At 44.4% G+C, this 21,775-nt stretch overlaps 1 protein-coding gene across 1 annotated transcript in view; it reads right to left on the reverse strand.

Annotated features, from left to right (window-relative positions):
* Positions 1 to 21,775, reverse strand: part of HECTD4 (HECT domain containing E3 ubiquitin protein ligase 4) — a 159,789-nt gene that overhangs the window by 44,125 nt on the left and 93,889 nt on the right. The window contains 10 exon segments of the mRNA XM_011997903.1: positions 1,276 to 1,482; positions 3,171 to 3,308; positions 6,637 to 6,763; positions 7,261 to 7,397; positions 8,754 to 8,991; positions 11,366 to 11,529; positions 14,845 to 14,924; positions 15,323 to 15,471; positions 15,584 to 15,745; positions 17,922 to 18,025. Coding sequence (XP_011853293.1) covers positions 1,276 to 1,482; positions 3,171 to 3,308; positions 6,637 to 6,763; positions 7,261 to 7,397; positions 8,754 to 8,991; positions 11,366 to 11,529; positions 14,845 to 14,924; positions 15,323 to 15,471; positions 15,584 to 15,745; positions 17,922 to 18,025 — 1,506 coding nt within the window.

A 21,775-nucleotide genomic window follows, 5' to 3' on the forward strand; every position in this document is an offset into this window, starting at 1 on the left:
ACTGCAACCTCTGCCCCTGGGGTTCAAGCGATTCTCCTGCCTCGGCCTCCCAACTAGCTAGGATTACAGGTTCGCGCCACTATGCCCAGCTAATTTTTGTATTTTCAGAAGAGATGGAGTTTCGTCATGTTGGCTAGGCTGGTCTCAAGCTCCTGACCTCAATTGATCCACCTGCCTCGGCCTCCCAAAGTGCTGGGATTACAGGCATGAGCCACTGCACCTGGCCTAAAGATGTACATTTTTTCAAGGTAAATTTCAAAGCATTAATGGAATCTAATATCATCTGTATCTCTCTTGACAGATACCAAAGTTTATATCTATACAGTGATTGATAATATTTTATCAGAGACTCTCAGGCTTGATCTGTATATTATTTCACCAGTTTTTCCTGCATAGGAAGCTTCTCAAATACAAGGATGTCCATGCAACCTCAGAATCACAGTCATGGCTTTCAGAGTCTCTTTTCAAAAGAAAGCTCTGGCCTTGTCCTCTCTCACTCTCTTACTTCTCTGCCCCCACCCCTAAAAGTCCTAGCTGTGTTCTAGGAGAGAGCTTTGCAAAATGGAGGAGGAAACTACTGATCCAGTTTAATACACTCATTTTACAGATACAGAAATTGAGGCTGAGAGAATCAGTGAGATGACGTAATCAAAATGACACAACTTTTTTTTCCCTTTGGAGAGAGGGACTTACTCTGTTGCCCAGGCTAGAGAGCACTGACGCCATCACAGCTCACTGCAGCCTTGACCTCCCAGACTCAAACAATCCTCCCACCTTAGCCTCCCACATACCTGGGACTACAGATATGCCCACCATGACTGGCTAATTTTTTGCAGCAACAGGGTCTCACCATGTTGCCCAGGCTGGCCTCGAACTCCTGGGCTCAAGTAATCCTCCTTTCTTGGCCTCCCAAAGTGCTGGGATTACAGGCATGAGCCCCACGCCCAGCCTATTTCTTTGATTTGTGTCTCTATGACCATCATGACAATGACAGATCAACCATTCATCAAGGACAATGGGGACTTTTCCCTGGGAACTTAGGTAGATACAATGCAGGAACAGTCTGAACGTGTCGGACAGAAAATAATGGTAGAAGTGGTGTGGTCTGAAGGCACTGACAGCTTTGAGACTGGACAGCCTACTATCTACTGTCAGTCCTGATCTGAGTCCCTGAGGAAAGCTCAGGCAAGTCAATTGGCATTAGAGCATTTTTGCTTTGTGTCTTCGTCCTTGATTTGAAGAGAAACTTATCTGTATAATCACTTTTTAAGGTACTTGAGAATCTGGGCATGACAGCCTCAGTATACATAAAATAGCTTATTAATCAGAATGGCTGTTCACTCACTGAATCAACATCTAAGACGACTCCATGAAGCCCAAAGGTTTTCAGCATCCCTCGGATGGCAAATTTTGGCAGAGCAGTTCCAACAGCACTGCTGGCTACATTATTGCTGTCTGGAGAGCGGGTTACTACTGTGAGACCTGAGGAGTGTAGAGGGAGAAGTTTTTCAGGAAAACGTACCACTGCATCTGGGTTCTTACATTTAGCATCTAAAATAGCTCTCCAGATAAAAATAAAATAATAAAATAAAATGAAATAAAATAGCTCTACGGGCTTTAACAGAACCCTCAGTTTTGTTATAACCAAGCAAGAACACAACTCAGTCGGGAAGGTAATATAATAGAACGTTGTAAAAGCTGTTACAATTCAAGAATAAAAAGACAAATAAGCCAGTTTAAAGTGGGCAAAGAATTTTTTGTTTGTTTTTTGAGACAGAGCCTTGCTCTGTGGCCCAGGTTGGAGTGCAGTGGTGTGATCATGGCTCACTGCAACCTCTGCCTCCCAGGTTCAAGTGATTCTCCTGCCTCAGCCTCCGGAGTAGCTGGGATTACAGGCGTGCACCACCAGGTCCGGCTATTTTCTATATTTTTAGTAGAGATGGAGTTTCACCGTGTTGGCCAGGCTGGTCTTGAACTCCTGGCCTCAGGTGATCCGCCTGCCTTGGCCTCCCAAAGTGCTGGGATTACAGGTGTGAGCCACCGCCCTTGGCCAGTGGGCAAAGAATTTGAATAAACATTCCTCCAAAGAGAAATGGAAAGATACAAATGAAAAGATGTTCAACATCATTAGTCATTAGAGAAACGCAAATCAAAGCCACAATGAGGTACTACCTCATGCCCACTAAAATAGCCAAAATAAAAAAGACAATTAATAACAAGTGTTGGCAAGGATGTGGGGAAACTGGAGCCCTCGTACATTGCTGATGGGAATGTAAAATGGTGTAATCACTTTGGAAACTAGTTTGGTTGTTCTTCAAAAAGTTAAACATAAAGTTACCATGTGATACAGCAATTCTACTCCCACATATATACCTGAGAGAAATGAAAACACATATCTACACAAAAATGTACACACAAATGTTCATAGCAGTATCAGTAGTAGCAGTAGATTAGTGGCTCCCAAAGGCCAGAGGGGAGGGAGGAATGAGAAGTGATGAGGGCACATGATTTCTTTTTGTGGGGATGAAAATGTTCTGGAATTAGAGGCAATGTTTTGATGGTTGCATAGCTTTGTGAATACACTAAAACCACTAAATTGTATACTTTAAAAGGGTATTTTATGATGTGTGAATTACATCGCAAAAAAAGAGAGATGAAAAGTAAATATATATTCCTCCTGCCTTGCCTACGATGTTCTGGTATTTTTATGAAGGTCTTCTGGTAACTCTAAAAATAGTGGTTTTCAATTCTCTTTTTTTGTGCTTTTCTGTATTTCCCTCAATTCTTTAAAATATGCAATAGATTTTTAACCAAAGAGAATACATTTTATTAAAATTCTAAAAAGCCCAGTTTAGCCATGTGCATGTGGTTTATCATCTCAGAATACAGGACTAAGCCTGAGAGGCCCATCTGTAATCCTCAACCTGGGCCCTACCTCTTTTCTTGTACAGCTGCCTGCCCCACTCAGCTAATGCTACTGAATTCTGGGAAGCGGGAAGGGCTCCACCAGGGTTGCTCTAAGGCTTCACATGGGGCGTGTGGAAGAGGTCAGCTCAAAGAGTAAGGAGAGTCACCCTAGGAGAGCTACCAGCTGCTTGTGCACATTAAGGAAAATTCAACCTCTCATTTCAAAGGAAATTTCATAGGTGGAGTAAGGAGGAAAGCAAAACCTTTTCGAACTTTATCAATTGTGAACTTGTTTGCTTCGTCTTTAATGTCTTCAATGGTGGGAAGATAAAGATCTCTTGGGATGCCACCATTCTCTTCATAGAGAAATTCAACCGTCTGTCGGGCAATATCCACCATACCTAAAAAATATAACAGCACTGGGTAACTCCCCAAAGAGTTCACACAGATCAACCACGACACTAAGTTACATGCAGAGTGAAATGATAAGGGAATCTTTCAAACACTGTTTATGGGAGTATGTAATCCTTTGGTAAAGGAAATTATGCAGTATCTACCATGTTTGGAATACTAAATGCAGTACTTTTAGGAATGTCTCAAATCTCTTCCACAGAAATATAAGCACTAAGGCCAGGCACAGTGGCTCACACCTGTAATCCCAGCACGTGGGGAGGCTGAGGCAGGTAGATCACTTGAGGCCAGGAGTTCAAGACCAGCCTGGCCAACATGGTGAAACTCCATCTCTACTAAAAATACAAAAAGTAGCCAGGCATGGTGGTGGGCGCCTGTAATCCCAGCTATTCGGGAGGTTGAGGCAGGAGAATCGCTTGAACCCGGGAGACAGAGGTTGCAGTGAGCCAAGCTGGCACCACTGCACTCCAGCCTGAGCGACAGGGAAAGACTCCATCTCAGAAAAAAAAAAAAAAAAGGCCAGGCGTGGTGGTTCATGCCTGTAATCCCAACACTTTGGGAGGCCGAGGTGGGTAGATCACCTGAGGTCAGGAGTTCAAGACCAGCAAAACCCCGTCTCTACTAAAAATACAAATTAGCTGGGTGTGGTGGCAGGTGCCTGTAATCCCAGCTACTTGGGAGGCTAAGGCAGGAGAACTGCTTGAACCCGGGAGGTGGAGGTTGCAGTGAGCTGAGATTGAGTCATTGCACTGCAGCCTGGGAGACACAGTAAGACTCTGTCTCGAAAAAAAAAGAAAAAAAGAAAGAAAGAAATACAAGCACTAGTGTGCAAAGGTATAAGAATACTCACTGTAGCACTGTTGGTAGATAGCAAAAAAGTGGAAAAAACCGAAGTGTTCATCAGTATAAAATGGCTAAAAATGGTCCATTATTTTGCAGTTATTTCATTTTCGTTAACTCAAAATAACAAATTACAGGACAAACAGAGAGGAAGAAGAAAGTGAGGGTAACATTTATTTTTCTTTTCTTTCTTTCTTTCCTTTTTTTTTCCCTTTGAGACAGAGTCTTGTTGTGTTGCCCAGGCTCGAGTGCAGTGGTGCAATCTCAGCCCACTGCAACTTCCATCTCCCAGGCTCAAGCGATTCTCATGCTTCAGCCTCTCAAGTAGTTGGGATTACAGGCGTGTACCACTACACTTGGCTAATATTTTTGTATTTTTAGTAGAAATGGGTATTTTTAGTAGAGATGGGGGTTTACCATGTTGCCTAGGCTGGTCTCAAAACTCCTGACCTCAAGTGATTCGCCTTCCTTGGCCTCCCAAAGTGCTGAGATTACAGGTGTGAGCCACTGTGCTGAGCCATGTTTATTTCTTTATATATTTTTGTACTGTTTGATTTTTACTGCAATAAACACATGTTGCTTGTTTAGGAGAGAAAGAAGGCTATATGAGCTTCTTCTATCCACTTACTGAGATTGCTCTTTCTTCCCAGAGAAAGAACATATGATTATGTTTGAGAGCAACAGCTACTATTGATTAATAAACTAAGGAAATAAATGTCCAAAGACCTAGGAGGAAAAGCATTATGGGAGGAAAGCAAAATGGGCACAATTCCTCCATATCCTGTTGTTGCCTTAGGCCCCATAGCACCCAGGACGTTGTGGGTGAAAGGGCAGGTGTTGGTCTGGGGCAGTGGCTCACACCTGTAATCCCAGCACTTTGGAGGCTCAGGTGGGAAGGCTGTTTGAAGCCAGGAGTTCAAGACCAGCCTGAGGGACATAGCAACACCCTGTCTCTACAAAAAATAAAAAAATTAGCCAGGCATGGTAGTGAGTGCCTGTAGTCCCAGATACTGGGGAAGCTGAAGCAGGAGGATCTCTTGAGCCCAAGAGTTTGAGGCTGCAATGAGCTATGGTCGCACCACTGCACTCCAGCCCAGGTAATATAGAGCAAGACTCTCTCAAAAAAATAATTTAAAAAGTGGGTGTTGATAGAATCTGCTTTTTATTTTTATTTATTTATTTTTTGAGACAGAGTCTCACTCTGTTGCCCAGGCTGGAGTACAGTGGCACAATCTCCACTCACTGCAAGCTCCGCCTCCTGGGTTCACGCCATTCTCCTGCCTTGGGCTCCCAAGTAGCTGGGACTACCAGCGCCCACCAACACTCCTGGCTAATTTTTTGTATTTTTAGTAGAGACGGGGTTTCACCACGTTATCCAGGATGGTCTCAATCTCCTGACCTCGTGACCTGCCCGCCTTGGCATCCCAAAGTATTGGGATTACAGGCATGAGCCACTGCGCCCAGCCTAGAACCTGTTTTTTTTAATACAAGGCCTAACTCCATCCCACCTATCTACCATTCTTTTATTCACTGGTCTTACTGTAAGGAAAAAGTAAGGCAATTTTCTGAGCAGAGTTTAAAAGGGGGCTGTGATTAGAGACAGATGCTTTTGGAAATAAGTGTTAGAATAAACAAGAAATTGTGGCCTAATATTAGAAGATTAGGGAACAATAATCTTTGCAATGTTTTCAAAAGGAACAGTGGGTATGAAAAGAAAACACCGTTTGTTTATTTATTTATTTATTTATTTATTTATTTATTTTTTGAGACAGAGTCTTGTTCTATGTTGCCCAGGCTGGAGTGCAGTAGCACAGTCCTGGCTCACTGCCGCTTCCGCCTCCTGGGTTCAAGCGATTCTCTTGCCTCAGCCACCAGAGTAGCTTGGACTATAGGCGTGTGCCACCACACCCAGCTAATTTTCTATTTTCAGTAGAGACGGGGTTTCGCCATGTTGGCCAGGCTGGTCTCAAACTCCTGACCTCAGGTGATCCACCCACCTCAGCCTCCCAAAGTGCTGGAATTACAGGCGTGAGCCACCAGGGCCGGCCAAAAATACTGTTTAATAAGCAGAATCAGGTAACAGTGAGAGACTGCCATATCAACCTTGCAGAGCACAAATTCCATTTTAAAGATGGGGAAAGCCCAGAGATGTTAAGTAATTTTCTTAAGTCCACACAGCTGGTAAATAGTGTGACTTCAGATGTGACTGTTAACCACCAGACCACAGAGTTTCCTATTATAACCACTCCAGCTTCATTGCAGCAGCCCATCAACCCAAAATATTCAGGTAAATTGACAAGCAAATCAAAGTCCAGCAATGAAAACAAAAGATCAGAGTTCACTAAAGGTAAGATCAAAGACATTGTTAAGTCTGGTGCAACATTAGATGAGTCTCTCCTGATTTACGTTCTGATTTTCATGCAACTCCTCACTTCAAGTCATGAAGTAACCTCCTTAGCAGAACAAAAAGTACCAGACCTAGTTGTAAGGCTCCCTTTATCTGGTCCAGGCCCGATTTCCGCTCTGCTTCATTGCGGAAGCGTCTTCGGATGGTAGGAAAAACCTTGGTCTCCCATGCTTTCACCAGCAGGGCGTAGTGGTCCTCCTGGAAGGAGAAGGAACCTCATGAATGCAGAAGGAACACCTAGTGCAGGTATCATTGTTTCCCTAACTTACAGCCCTCACCCTGAGGTCTTCACCCCACTTAAATGCCAGTAATAGAAAGATCAGGCATGGACCCCTGTACTAGACATACCCCCAGATGCCAGGGCAGGGAACGGCAAGACTAGGGCAAGCTCTTCCTTTCCCTCTAAAGAAGCCATAGAAGCATTGTCACAGGATTCTGAACTATTGCAAAGCACTTCACTTCTCCAGTTTCTGGATCTTAACTGGGCAAAATGGCCCAACGGATATCGCTATTGATAGAGGTTTAGAAAAATGAACACTCTAAGGTTCATTCACTGTTCAAGCACAATGATGTCACTGAGAGTAACAACACCAGCTTTGCACTCGCACATCAAAATCACTCCGTGAGGCTTGTCCTAGTCACCAGGGAGCTAAGCAAATGCTGCTGAGTCCTGATCTAAGCCGTGGGTCTCTTACCTGTGGGATGTCATCATCGTCATCATCATCGCTCTCATCATCTGCAATGGGAGGTGGGTGAGGGTCTGGGCCAGAGGTGATGAAATTCTCATAGCTGAGCTCGACTTTATAATGACAGGAGGTGTCACTATCATATTCTGTAACAGAGCACAAGGACAGTGAATTCTAAACAAGAGCAGGCTAGAAAAATCCTTAACTTCTTACCCTTAGACAAACCAGATTATCTTAATTTGCATGATAGGAAGACTCCTAGTATGCTGAGGAATTTTAAATCACAGAGTCTAGGAATAACTAATTATCTATAATTACCCTGAATCCTAAAATAGTTTTTATGAGTATAATTCATTCAATTCAGAGAAAATTTAGAAAGTCCTTCACTATGGATAGAACTAAACAGACCTTTTTTTTTTTTTGAGACAGAAGCTCACTCTGTTGCCTAGGCTGGCATGCAGTGGTGCGAAGACAGCTCACTGCAGCTAAACCTCCTGGGCTCCAGTGATCCTCCCACCTCAACAGCCTGAGTGGCTGGGACTACAAGTATGTGCCACCACACCAGGCTAGTTTTAAAATTTTTTGTAGAGACAGGGTCTCACTGTGTTGCCTAGGTTGGTCTCAATCTCCTGGACTCAAGCTGTCCTCCTTCCTTGACCTCCCAGTGTTGGGATTATAGATGTGAGCCATGGTGCCTGGCCCTAAACAGAATCTTAAAATAGTTTGCAAACCAGTATCCCAAGGGCCAAATATGGCTTGCAGACATCCTTACTTTGGTGAGCTGTTTAATTTTATGACAAAATTGTTACAAGTAATTATAAAAGGTTTTTTTTTTTTTTTTTTTTTTGAGATGGAGTTTTACTCTTGTTGCCCAGGCTGGAGTGCGATCTTGGCTCACTGCAACCTCCACCTCCCGGTTCAAGCAATTCTTCTGCCTCAGCCTCCTGAGTAGTTGGGATTACAGGCATGCGCCACCATACCCAGCTAATTTTGTATTTTTAGTAGAGATGGGGTTTCTCCATGTTGGTCAGGCTGGTCTCGAACTCCCAACCTTAGGTGACCTGCCCACCACGGCCTCCCAACGTGTGGGCATTACAGGTGTGAGCCACCTCGCCCGACCATCATAAGAGTTTTTAGTGCACACCTATATACCCATTGCCTAGCATTTTATTATTCTGTGATTACCTCAATTTTAGGACAAGTTTTGAAAATGAGTAACACGTGACATGAGGAGACTTCACACAAAGTGCTGGGGCTCTAGTGGTCTTGCACTGGCTGCCCTGAGGCATAGCAGGCTTCCTGGAAATGGGGATGAACTTTGTGGTCTGCTGTGCTTCCTCCTGCTCCCCACCTTCTTTCACCAGATTTGACCCCATTACCAATGGGCACTTGAGTTTGCAATTCCTGATTGTAATGAGGATGCTCAAGTGCAATGGGTTTATGGAATTCATAACATTCACAGTCTCAGGAAGCCATGGAGGCAGTCCCAGGAGGTGACTTACGTTGCTGAGCGGTGGCCACAGCAGCAATCCGGCATGGTGGCCCATGAGTGCCTGGGTCTGATGCAATACTGGTGCCAGCATCATTGTCACTGTCAGATGCCATGGCGAAGGGCAGGGCCTCGAAGTTAGCGCTGATCTCTTCTGCTAGGTCGGTGCACAGGTCGGCAGCATTGCGGTGGGCCTGCCCTTCTGCATAGGCAAATGGCCGGGAGCCAAAGTTAGCTCGGGTTTTGGTGTTCTGGAAAGGAGACCAAATGAAGGATTTGGAAAGACTTAGGTTTATTTTTATTTTTGCAAGAGCCCAAGGTGCAGCTCACTAAACGTCACCTTGGAAGAATAGCCTGAGGTGTGTGCTGGCATGAGAAACCAGGCAGGGGCTGAAGGGACTGAACACACCTGCCCTCAGAGCCCTGTACAGCCAGCCCTGCCTCTCCGTCCCTCATCTCACACTTTCATGCACTTTGCTGCTCAAACGCATTGACCTCTCTTGTTTCCAACACTGCTCCTCTCTACCTGATACTGCTCCTCTCTACCTGACACCAGCACCCATGCTGTTCCTTCCACCTGGAATATTCTTTTGTCCAACTTTGCCTAGTTAAGACCAGCTAATAATATTCCAGACCTGGCTCAAGCAGCACTTCCTCAGATTAAGAGATACAAGTCAGATGTGCCTGCCACTTGCTTCCAGGAAGTCTGTGATTCTCATTTACAGCATTTATTAGTCTGTGATTACATACATACACATGTATATTTATGTGATTATTCGGTACAGCCTTATTCCTCCAACTCATCATAACCCAATGAAGACAGAGATCGTATCTGTTTTGCTCACTGCCATATACCCAGAGCTTAGCATAGTGCTTGACATAGAGTAAGTGTTCAATAAATATTTGTTGAATGCATGAATGGAACAGGCTGAGAAATGCTGCTTTAAATTATTGGCATCATTAATTCACTCAACAAATAAAGAGATAAAAGATGGTATCAGAGGCATGGTACAGGGCCAGATCCTATACGACCTTATAGATTATTTTTTTAAAAGATGGAGTCTTCGCCGGACGCGGTGGCTCTTGCCTGTAATCCCAGCACTTTGGGAGGCCGAGGTGGGCAGGTCATGAGGTCAGGAGTTCGAGACCAGCCTAGCCAACATGATGAAACCCCATCTCTACTAAAAATACAAAAATTAGCCTGGTGTGGTGGTGCACATCTGTAATCCCAGCTACTCCAGAGGCTAACACAGGAGAATTGCTTGAACCTGGGAGGTGGAGGTTGCAGTGAGCCGAGATCGAGCCATTGCACTCCAGCCTGGGCAACAAGAGCAAGACTCCGTCTCAAAACAAACAAAAAAAAAGATGGAGTCTCACTATGTTGTCTAGGCTAGAGTGCAACTGACTGTTCATAGGTGCAATCGTAACGCACTGCAGCCTGGAACTCCTGGGCTCAAGTGATACTCGCACCTCAGCCTCCAGAGCCACGGGGACTATTCTGGCACCACTACACCTTGCATCTTGTAAGTCATTGTGAAGACTTGGGCTTTTAAAATGCATGACATGAGAAGCCACTGACTGGATAGTGGCATTCCAACTAACATTTTAAAAAGATCATTGTGATTGCTGGGTTGAAAAGACATATATTACCTTAGAGATGTCCTGAAGGGGAAAAAAAAAAAGATAAGACGTGAACAGGCAAGCATGCAAGCTGGGAGAGGAGTTAGAACACTGTGATGAGCTACCCAAGGGAAGATGGTGGCAGGGCTGGGTTGCTGATGGAGGAATGGGAGAAGTGGTCAGCTTCTAGATACATTTTGAAGGTTAGAACCAAGATCTGCTGACAGGTTGGATGTGAAGCAGGAGAAAAAAGAGGAGTCAAGGAGAATATCAAGGTTTTTGGCCTTAGCAACTAAAAGCATGGAGCTGACATTTCCTGAGAGATGAAGAAGACTGGGGAAGTGGCGGTTTTGGGTTTGGGGAAGAGTTAGGCTCAGTCTCGATCATGTTAACCTTGACATGCCAATAAGGCATCTCTGTAGAGATGCTGCCCAGGCTGCTGGGTATGTGAGCATAGAGTTTAGGGAAAGGTCTGGAATAGAGATATGGATTTGGGAGCTACCAGCATGTAGTAAGTAATAATGTTCCAGAACACTGGATATTAATAGATGGTCCTTAAGAAACAAGAGTTCCATCATTAAATATGTATGGGGATGCTGGTTAACTAAGTTGAACTTACAAATCTTTACTGAAGGATCTCTCCAAGTTTCTGACATACTGAGCAACCAAAGAGAATCATTTTCAAAATTTACTTGATCATGGAATCATTTTACTGACATTTGAAAGAACTCTAGTGTTCCTTGCATTGTTGTCTGGGAAAGGTTGCTAAAAAGATGTCAAAGCAATGAAGCACTAAGTTCCTGATATAGTATCATTCAATCTAAGACTGTGGGGTCAACACAAAGGAAGGCATGCATTCGCTCAGGCTGGCTCTGCCCTTCCTCTGCCATTGTGTACCAATATTATGTACAATGAGGGCCTGTTTGCTCCCTTTCATTTTTCCATGTCTAACAGGAACAGGTGACGAAGGAGAATTTGTTTTCCTTTCCCAATAAGGTAACCTGCCTTTTTCTGAATGTGAACCACTGGCCACATGCCACCAGAGACGTCTTCGAGATACGGTGAGAGGCGCTGCCCACAGTACGTGAAGTACACCCGGCCCTTGGCTGGTTGTCCCGGAGGAGGTGGAGTCCCCTCGGTTCTCTCCCAGCCAATTCCTGCCACGTCACCTATAGCAGAGAATGGGAAGGAAAATACATTTTCTCCCTCTTATTAAGTAAAATTTAAATTTGCAACCAGAGTGTCACCCTACACATCACTGACTATTTATGCCCTCATTTACTTCTGAAATGGACATGAAGTTATTGTATTTCTTTATTTACCAAGATGGAGTCTCACTCTGTTGCCCAGGCTGGAGTACAGTGGTGCCATCTTGGCTCACTGCAACCTCTGCCTCCCAGGTTCAAGCAATTCTCCTGCCTCAGCCTCCAGAGTAGCTGGGATTACAGGCGCCCACCAGCATGCCCTGTTAATTTTTGTATTTTTAGTAGAGATGGGGTTTTGCTGTGTTGGCCAGACTGGTCTCGAATTCCTGACCTCAGGCAATCCACCTGCCTCGGCCTCCCAAAGTGCTGGAATTACAGGTGTGAGCTACCGCACCCAGCCTAAGTTTTTGTACTTAGATATAAAGCAACATAACAGAAACAACCCATTTAAAGAAGCTGTCAGAATTTTTTAGAAGGAAAATGCCTAGTGTCTGTGTTAAATCAGTTACCGCAATTACATATTAAATTTAGCCTTTATTTTCCTGGCAGGCAAGACAAAAATGGAAAACACTAGGTACTATTTTTGAAATAGAAAAAATGGAAGTTTTTCTCTTTTGACACATGGAGAATTACTTATGACAAACAAGTAAAAAGGTAATAGTAATATCATCTCCGGTGGAATATTCAGAAATGGCCTTAAAATATATAATTTAAGGCCAGATGTGGTGGCTCATGCCTGTAATCCCAGCATTTTGGCAGGCCAAGGTGGGAAGATTGTTTGAGCACAGGAGTTCAAGACCAGCCTAGGCAAAACAGTGAGATCTCGTCTCTACAAAAATACAAAAATTAGTCAGGCATGGTGGTGTGTGCCTATGGTCTCAGTTACTCAGGAGGCTGAGGTGGGAGGATCACTTGAACCCAGGGGGTCAAGGCTGCAGTGAGCTATGATTGCACCACTGCACTCTAGCCTGGGTGACAGAGTAAGACCCAGTCTCAAAAAAAAAAAAAAGAAAAGAAAAGAAAAAAAATACATATATAATTTTAAACTCCATTCACAATGTAAGCTAAAGATAGACCATTGAATTCCATTATGTTCCCTACTTACAGGCATTTAAGGCATTTTGCAAAAAGTGAAGGTAACTAACATAATCCAGGCTGCTATCTGACAAGATGACAGGACACCGAGGTAGGACTCACAGAATCAAGAGGAGCCTGTCAATCGTATCAGCCTCTCTTACATCAGCTGTCTCAAGCAAGCTGCTAGCATGTGTGGCCTTATAATTTATCTTTTCTAAACTCTGCAATAAGTGGATGAAGTTCTAAGGTGCTGTTTTGATCACAGAGTCTCCTATGGCTTAGGTACCACAGGAATGCGAGCTTCCCAATAGTTGGGGACTTGTCATTGTTCGCCACGGCATCCCCAGGGGCCAGAAGAGGGCCTAGCAGGTAGGAGATGCTCAGCAAGTATCTGCTGATGAATGGAAGCCCATGTATTGGTAGAGGGGTTGAGATTCTGTTAGACAGATTGGGTTGTAATTCCTATTCCTTTGCAGACACATTTCTCTAGGAAGAGGGTAGTCTGTATGCCCGTGGTCCAGTTCTAAATGTTCTCAAAAAGCAAAACTGATAAAACAACAAATACAGCAACAAGAAAATAAAAACACTGAAAACACTCCCCCAACCTACCACCGCTCCCCTGCCCCACACACCCTTTTGTGTTTAAAGCACTTAGGTAAGTACTCTGCTGAGATGTCTGAGTTCTGCTTTGTGAAGTAAGAGAAAAACTACTTTGCCCTGAAATGATTTCCAAGTCATAACATGGCTTGGCTTGAGTAAAAACACTATGCTGCCAGGGGCCGGGCGTGGTGGCTGACACCTGAGAGCCCAGCACTTTGGGAGGCTGAGGCAGGCAGATGACTTGAGGTCAGAAGTTTTGAGACAGCCTGGCCAACACGGTGAAACTCCGTCTCTACTAAAAATACAAAAATTAGCTGGGCGTGGTGGCAGACACCTGTAATCCCAGCTATTCGGGAGGCTATGGCAGGAGAATTGCTTGAGCCTGGGAGGTGGAGGCTGCAGTGAGCTGCGATTGCACCACTGCACTCCAGCCTGAGCAAGACTCCATTTCAAAAGAACAAACAAACAAACAAACAAAACACAAAAAAACCACACTGTGCTCCCAGGAAAAGCGCAATTTAACAAGCAGCTCCCTTAAGGACAAGTGATGGCAAAAGTACCCTCCAGGCAGCTACAAGAGGTTACCTATTGGAGTGACTTCATATTCCCCATCTCATCATCCCAGACTGCTTACTAAGTATCTCAATTTAAGTTTTATTATAGATGAAGCCTAAGATGTATTGTCTAAAAATAAGTAACCAACATATTCGGCTGCTTCAAATGTCAGCAGGACAATTCTGCTTTTTGCTACAGCTGGAGTATGTAGGGCCAATCCTAATTCAACTACTATATAGATCTAATTATTTACAGAGGCTAAAAAGAAGGAGGAAAGGGTTCTTTATTGAGTTGACTGTCTATGTGACTGAAACATAGAGGCAGAATATTTGTCAAAGCTTGACCAGATGTTTATAGGCTATAACCACCAATAAGGTATTTCTCTCTCTCTCTTTTTCTTTTGAGATAGGGTCTCACTCTGTCACCCAGGCTGAAGTGTAGTAGTATGATCACAGCTCACCATAGCCTCAACCTTCTGGGTTCAAGTGATTTTCCTGCCTCAGCCTCTCGAGTAACTGGGACCACAGGCATGTGCCACCACTAATTTTTGTATTTTTTGTAGTGATGGGGTTTCGCCATGTTGCCCAGGATGGTCTTGAACTCCTGGGCTCAAGTGATCCTCTTGCCTCAGCCTCCCCAAATGCTGGAATTATAGGCGTGAGCTACTGTGCCTGGCCCGATAAGGCACTTCTCCAGTGCCTCACAGCTAGAGGTGGAGTTCTCTTTTTTTGAAGCTATTTATCTGCTCATTAGTGAATAAGTGAAGAAAGACTAAACTTCAGATAGAAGCAAAATCTCTGAATTATCTAATGATGAAGGCACAAAAGTACATGTAACTCTGGAGTTACCAAATGGAGGCTCTAATGGTGAGGGCTCATAAAGTGAGGGGTTTGGTGTAAACTAGAGGGCAGCAAGGATGTGTTTGGTTTTCACTGAATGACAAATTGCCCATTTCCAATTGCTAAATTTATTTAACTTTAACCTGTTTAGACCCAAATCTGAGACCAACAGAATCACACAGGGTGGAAAAGCTCCCACTGCACTCACCGGGGGAGAGAGTCACGTCTAAGCGAACGCTCTTCCACTGTAACAAACTGGAGCCATTGTAGTGCACGGCTCGGCCGTTGCTATGAAAAATACAAAGAAGGGAGGTCAAAGACAAGAAAGATAAGCCTCACTGGCCAACACACAAGCAGGGAAGTGGTGAAGTGGGGGGGGGGTTCAGCATTGTGAGATTATTATAATATCACTTCAGTATTAAAATACCCACACCAGTATTTCCCAAACTGTATTCCTAGAATAAAGAGTTATAGAATTTGGAAAATAAACAGGTTTTTAAAAAATTACAGGACAACTAGGAAGGAATCTTACTAATGTGCACTGGAAATCTCCAGAATGGAAAAATAATGCTCTCCTTTCTCCAAACTCACTTGAAGACAGAACTCTATTTTGACTTCCTGAACACCTTACACACCTTGTGGGAAGCTACTGTTCTCTGTCACGCTGAGCTACTTCTTTTACTTACTTATGGAAAAGACACGTGCCCACTGGATTAGTCCAAGCCCCATCTCGCTTCTCTGCTTCTGTAGTGAAGCCAAAGGAAACTATGGGCCCGGTGTCATCATCAGTATCTCCATAGGAAACGATTTCAATTTCCCAGTAAAAAGACGGGGCCTGAAGAGATGCCAGAAGAGAGCAGCAATCAGAGGGCTAAACCCGGGCCTGAGACCTGCTTTTTCTTTCAAATTTGAAAATGCAAAAGACAGTGTGTCATGTGATGTCTCACCTGAACTGGCAGTGGTGATGTGGCATAGATAAAAGTGCCCCGGGGCAGGCCTCCCCCAGCACTGGGGTCAGCCAGGAAGGTGACTGAGGTAAGGTGAGATGAGAACATGCAGGCTCGAACAGGCGGAAACACTCGTGAGGGGCTCCAAGTAATCTCTTTGGGCTGCATTGAGGGGAAAAACCCATATTCAGTAGAACTGCAAACACCAATCCCTTTATTTTCTCAAAGAAGAAAAAAATTTTATCTGATGGAATTAAAATATAGGCACACACACACACACACATATTTATTTATTTAGAGACAGAGTCTCACTCCCATCACCCAGGCTGGAGTGCAGTGGTGCAATCACAGCTAGATGCAGCCTCAAGCTCCTGGGCTCAAGTGATCCTCTTGCTTCAGCCTCCCCAGTAGCTGGGACTACAGGTGTGCATCACCACACTCAGCTAATTTTTGTATTTCTTTGTAAAGATGGGGTCTTGCTATATTGCCCAGACTGATCTCAAACTCCTGGGCTCAAGCTATCTATCTGTCTTGGCCTTCCAAAGTGCTAGGATTATAGGCGTGAGCCACCATGCCCCGCCAGGCACATATATTTTTTAAAAAGCGTATCTTTTTTCCAAATAAAATTTTTACTACCCTTTTAAGACACTACTTATCTTCCATTATCATCAATTCCAAGGTCTGGTCCCCATCCTCTTATAGTCCCCATGTAGTTACAGAACAAATTTTAGTTCAATTTATAAATGCATGACTTAATATTCAGCTCAAAGCTAAGTAGGGGTACCATAGTGACACTTCCTTTTTCTTTTTTTAAAGGTTAGTTGTCTTGCTTTCTCAGTTTTATTTTTAATCATTCTAACCATAAAAATCTCAAGCTTCTCTATCAGATAAAAGCATCTTTTTTTATTTTTTATTTTTTTATTTTATTTTTATTTTTTGAGACAGAGTCTCATTCTGTCGCCCAGGCTGCAGAATCCCAGTTACTCGGGAGGCTGAGGCAGGAGAATCGGTTGAACCCGGGACGTTGGGTTGCAGTGAGCTGAGATCAGGCCACTGCACTCCAGCCTCAGTGACAGAGCGAGACTCCATTTAAAAAAAACAAAAAACCAAAAAAACGAATTCATGTAACACACAATTCACCCGTTTGAAGTGTATAAGTCAATGTCTTGTTTTGATTTTTAATATTTATGGGTACATGGTAGGTGTATACATTTATGGGGTAAGTCAATGGTTTTTAGTATATTCACAGAATTGTGCAACTATTATCGTGACCTAATTTTAGAACATTTTTGTCCCTACTGAAGGAAATTCCATACACTTTAGTAGTCAATCCCTGTTCCTCTCTTCCCTTAACTCTCCTTTGCCCCCAGCCCCTGGCAATCACTAATCTATTTTCTGTATCTATGGATTTACCTGTACTAGACATTTCATATAGATGGACTTACATAAGATGTGGTCTTTTGTGTCTGGCTTCTTTCACTTAGTGTAATTTCAAGTTCATTCATGTTGTAGCATATATCAAAACCTCATTCCTTTTTATAAACAAATGATATTCCATTACATGGCTATAGCATATTTTGTTTATTTATTTATCAATTGATGGATATTTGCAGTTTCCACTTTTTGGCTATTGTGAATAATGCTGCTAAGAACATTAACAGATGTATCTATTTTTTAACATTTTGCCCCTCTTTTTTTTTTTTTGAAGACAGAGTCTTGCTGTGTCCCCCAGGCTGGAGTGCAGTGGCACAATCTCGGCTTACTGCAACCTCTACCTCCCGGGTTCAAGCGATTGTCCTGCCTCAGCCTCCCAAGTAGCTGGGATTACCAATGTGCACCACCACGCTCAGCTAATTTTAGTATTTTTAGTAGAGATGGGGTTTCAGCATGTTGGCCAGGCTGGTCTCAAACTTCCAGCCTCATGTGATCTGCCCACCTCGGCCTCTCAAAATGTTGGGAGTACAGGCATGAGCCACCATGCCCAGCCCACTTTTGTTTTTTAATTACTCACTCATATTCTCTATTATGAAAGGGACTGTATCTCTAAACTTAAAAAAAAAGCTTTCGTTTTATTATTGACAACACAAAGAAGCTATTTATAAATTACTAAGTTTTGTTCCCCTGCTATAATTTTCCAATATTCAGAATGTCAGCTTAATTTGCTTTGATAGTCAAAGATGAGAGCATGGCACTGCAAAGGAGGGCATGTCACCGCAAAAGAACGCACCTCCAAACAGCTTTGCAAACACTTATTCTAAATGTCCTTAACTTGCTGCTGGCCTTACTCAATGATGTGTGTGGTGGCTGCAGGAGGTGCAAAGCACCACAGAGGGCTCACCTGTCTCCGGTCAGCCTGCAAAGGAGGCGGTGGGGGCCGAGCACAGTCCCGGTACAGCATCCTCAGCCGTTCACACTGTACCTCCACAACTGCAAGTCGCTCTCCTGTAGAAGGCACATGTTGAATCTGTGAAAACAGTTCCTGCTACTCCCAAGAGTATGCTGACTCTTTTGGAGCAGCATCAAAACAATAAAATGCACTTACAGAGCTCAATGAAATTCTATTTTTTTTTTTTTGAGACAGAGTCTCATTCTGTTGCCCAGGCTGGAGTGCAGTGGTGCAATCCTGGCTCCCTGCAACCTCCCCTCCTGGGTTCAAGAGATTCTCCTGCCTCGGCCTCCCGAGTAGCTGGGATTACAGGCACGTGCCACCATACCTGGTTAATTTTTGTATTTTTAGTAGAGACAGGGTTTCACCATGTTGGCCAGGCTGGTCTCAAACTCCTGACCTCAGGTGATCCACCTGCCTTGGCCTCCCAAAGTGCTGGGATTACAGGCACGAGCCGCCACGCCTGGCCTGAAATTCTTACAAAAGAACAAATACCCCGAGACATCTTTGTCTTCCATACGTAGCCCAGCAGCACAACAATGAGGGCAAGTGCTTAGCCTCTGGTGCAGTCCAACTCCTGGATTCAGAACCTGGCCTCAGTACTCAGTATTTATCATCTCACTTGCAATACTGGGTAACAACAGCACCTGTGTATCACAGGGCTGTTGTGAAGACGTGATGAAATAAGTAAAGCCCGTGGCTAAGTCCTTGGCACAGGCATTCAATAAATGTGTTATTATTCTCATCATCTAATAAACGAAGACTATTATCCTTATCATCTAAATTAATCTTTAAAAATCTAATATCTATGGAGCACCTGCTATGAGCAAGGCACACTGCAAGGTGTTGGAGAATACAAAGATAAATGAGCCAAAGCTCCTACTATGGAGGGAAAATAAGGTGCGCACACACGCACACCACACACAGGCACACACACACGGTAAAGAGCACAGTGCAAGGCTGCAGTATGTGATTATGTAATACAAGGTACAAGCAGAGGCACAGGTGAATGAGCAGTGACTTCATTCAAGTATCCAGAAAGGCTTAATGAAAATATCATGAAGTTAGGTCTTAGAAAGCCGGGTGTGGTGGCTCACGCCTGTAATCCCAGCACTTTGGGAGGCTGAGGCAGACAGATCACTTGAGGCCAAAAGTTTAAAACCAGCCTGGCCAACATAGCAAACCATCATGTCTACAAAAAATACAAAAATTAGCCAGGCGTGGTGGCATATGCTTGTAATCCCAGCTACTCGGGAGGGTGAAGCATGAGAATTGCTTGAAGCCAGGAGGCAGAGGTTGCAGTGAGCTGAGATCACGCCACTGCATTCCAGCCTGGGTGACAGACCAAGACTCTGTCTCTAAATTAAAAAATAAATAAATAAATAAATAAATAAATAAATAAATAAATAAGAGATAAGAAGCACCTGCCTTGGCCCTGCATGATGGTGCATGCCTATAATTCCAGCACTTCTAGAGGCTGAGGCAGGACTGCTTGAGCCCAGGAGTTTGAGACCAGCCTGGGAGACATAGTGAGAACCCGTCTCTACAAATTTTTGTTTTTTTGAGACAAGGTCTCTCACTCTGTTGCCCAGGCTGGAGTGCAGTGGTGTGATCTCGACTCACTGAAACCTCTGCTTCCCAGGCTCAAGTGGTCCTCCCACCTCAGCCTCCCAAGCAGGTAGGACCACAGGTGTGAGCCACCACACCTGGTTAATTTTTTGTATTTTTTGTAGAGACAAGGCCTTGCTATGTTGCCCAGGCTATAAAAATTACAATTAAAAAAAAAAAAGCACCTGTTTTAAAGGGTTGGTAGTGAAAACGGGCAGGAAAGGGATAAATTTCAGGAGCACTTTATTTTATTTTATTTTATTTTATTGAGACAGGGTCTCACTCTCTCTCTCAGGCTGGAGGGCAGTGGTGCAATCACAGCTCACTGCAGTGCTGACTTCCTGGACTCAGGTGATCTTCCTACCTCAGTCTCCCGAGTGGCTGGGACTACAAGTATCCATCACCATGCCTGGCTTTTTTGTAGATACAGAGTTTCTCCCATTTTGCCCAGGCTGGTCTCAAAACTTTTGGGCTCAAGCATTCCACCCGCCTTGGCCTCCCAAAGTGCTGGGATTACAGGTGTGAGCCACTGTGCCCAGCCTCAGGAGTATTTTAAAGGAAGAACTGGATATGGCAAGTGATTGGATGTGAAGGGACAAAGAAGAGGCATTATACTTGACTCAGTATCTGGGCATCAAAACTAACCTGGCACGGTATCTCACGCCTGTAATCCTAGCACTTTGGGAGGCTAAGGAGGGAAGATCACTTGAGCCCAGAGGCAACATAGGGAGACCCCATCTCGTTTTTCTTTTTCTTTTCTTTTCTTTTTTTTTTTTTTTTTTGAGATGGAGTCTCGCTCTCTCGACCAGGCTGGAGTGCAATGGCATGATCTCAGCTCACTACAACCTCTGCCTCCTGGGTTCAAGCGATTCTTCTGCCTCAGCCTCCTGAGTAGCTGGCATTACAGGCACTCACCCCCATGCCCGGCTAATTTTTTTTTTTCTTTTTTTTTGAGACGTAGTCTCACTGTGTCACCCAGGCTGGAGTGCAGTGGTGTGATCTCGGCTCACTGCAACCTCTGCCTCCCGGGTTCAAGTGATTCTTCTGCCTCAACCTCCTGAGTAGCTGGGACTATAGGCGTGCACCACCACACCTGGCTAATTTCTGTATTTTCAGTAGAGATGGGGTTTCACCATCTTGGCCAGGCGGTCTCGAACTCCTGACCTTGTGATCCACCACCTTGGCCTCCCAAAGTGCTGGGATTACAAGTTTGAGCTCCCGCGCCCGGCCTAATTTTTGTATTTTTAGTAGAGACAGGGTTTCACCACGTTGTACAGGCTGGTCTGGAACCCATGACCTCAGGTAATCCACCCACCTCGGCCTCCCAAAGTGCTGAAATTACAGGTGTGAGCCACAGCGCCTGGCCCTCATTTTTCTAATAATTAAAAAAATTACGCTGGGTGCAGTGGCTCGCACCTGTAATCCCAGCACTTTGGCAGGCTGATCACTTGAGGTCTGGACAGATCACTTGAGGTCTGGGCAGATCGCTTGAGGTCAGGAGTTTGGGAACAGTCTGTCCAACATGGTAAAACCCCATCTCTACTAAAAATACAAAAATTATCCAGGTGTGGTGGCGGGTACCTGTAATCCCAGCTACTCAGTAGGCTGAGGCAGGAGAATCACCTGAACCTGGGAGGCAGAGGTTGTAGTGAGCTAAGATCGTGCCACTGTACTCCAACCTGGGCAACAGAGTGAGACTGCCTTTAAAAAACAAAACAAAAAAATTAGCCGGGCATGGTGGTGTGTACCTGTGGTCCCAGCTACTTAGGAGGATGAAGCAAGAGGATTGCCTGAGCCCAGGTTGTGGCTGCAGTGAGCCTTGATTGCAACACTGCACTCCAGCCCGGGCGACAAAGCAAAACCCTGTCTCAAAAAACAAAAACAAAAACAAAAACAAAATTAGTCTGAATATTAAGTAAAGCAGGGAAATCGGGAAGGAGAGCTGATTCTAGAGTAAGGAATGACTTTGGTTATCAATTTGGTGCATTCATGAGGCTGGGGAGGGGGATATTTTAAAGAAGTAGCTGCTAAGCCTGGATCTCAGCAGAGGAATTGCTCAGTGTAGAATCCAGGAAAGCTCAGGAGAAGGGTAGGTAAAGGAGGGTCAGGGCAAAACTTGGAGCCCTGTTTCTTCCAGTGAGGTCTGATGGTCCCTGTAGCCTGCCGTCTGGGACCACTCTCTACTTAAAATTCTGACT

Source organism: Mandrillus leucophaeus, unplaced genomic scaffold (assembly GCF_000951045.1).
Source record: "Mandrillus leucophaeus isolate KB7577 unplaced genomic scaffold, Mleu.le_1.0 Scaffold55, whole genome shotgun sequence".
NCBI lineage: Eukaryota > Metazoa > Chordata > Mammalia > Primates > Cercopithecidae > Mandrillus > Mandrillus leucophaeus.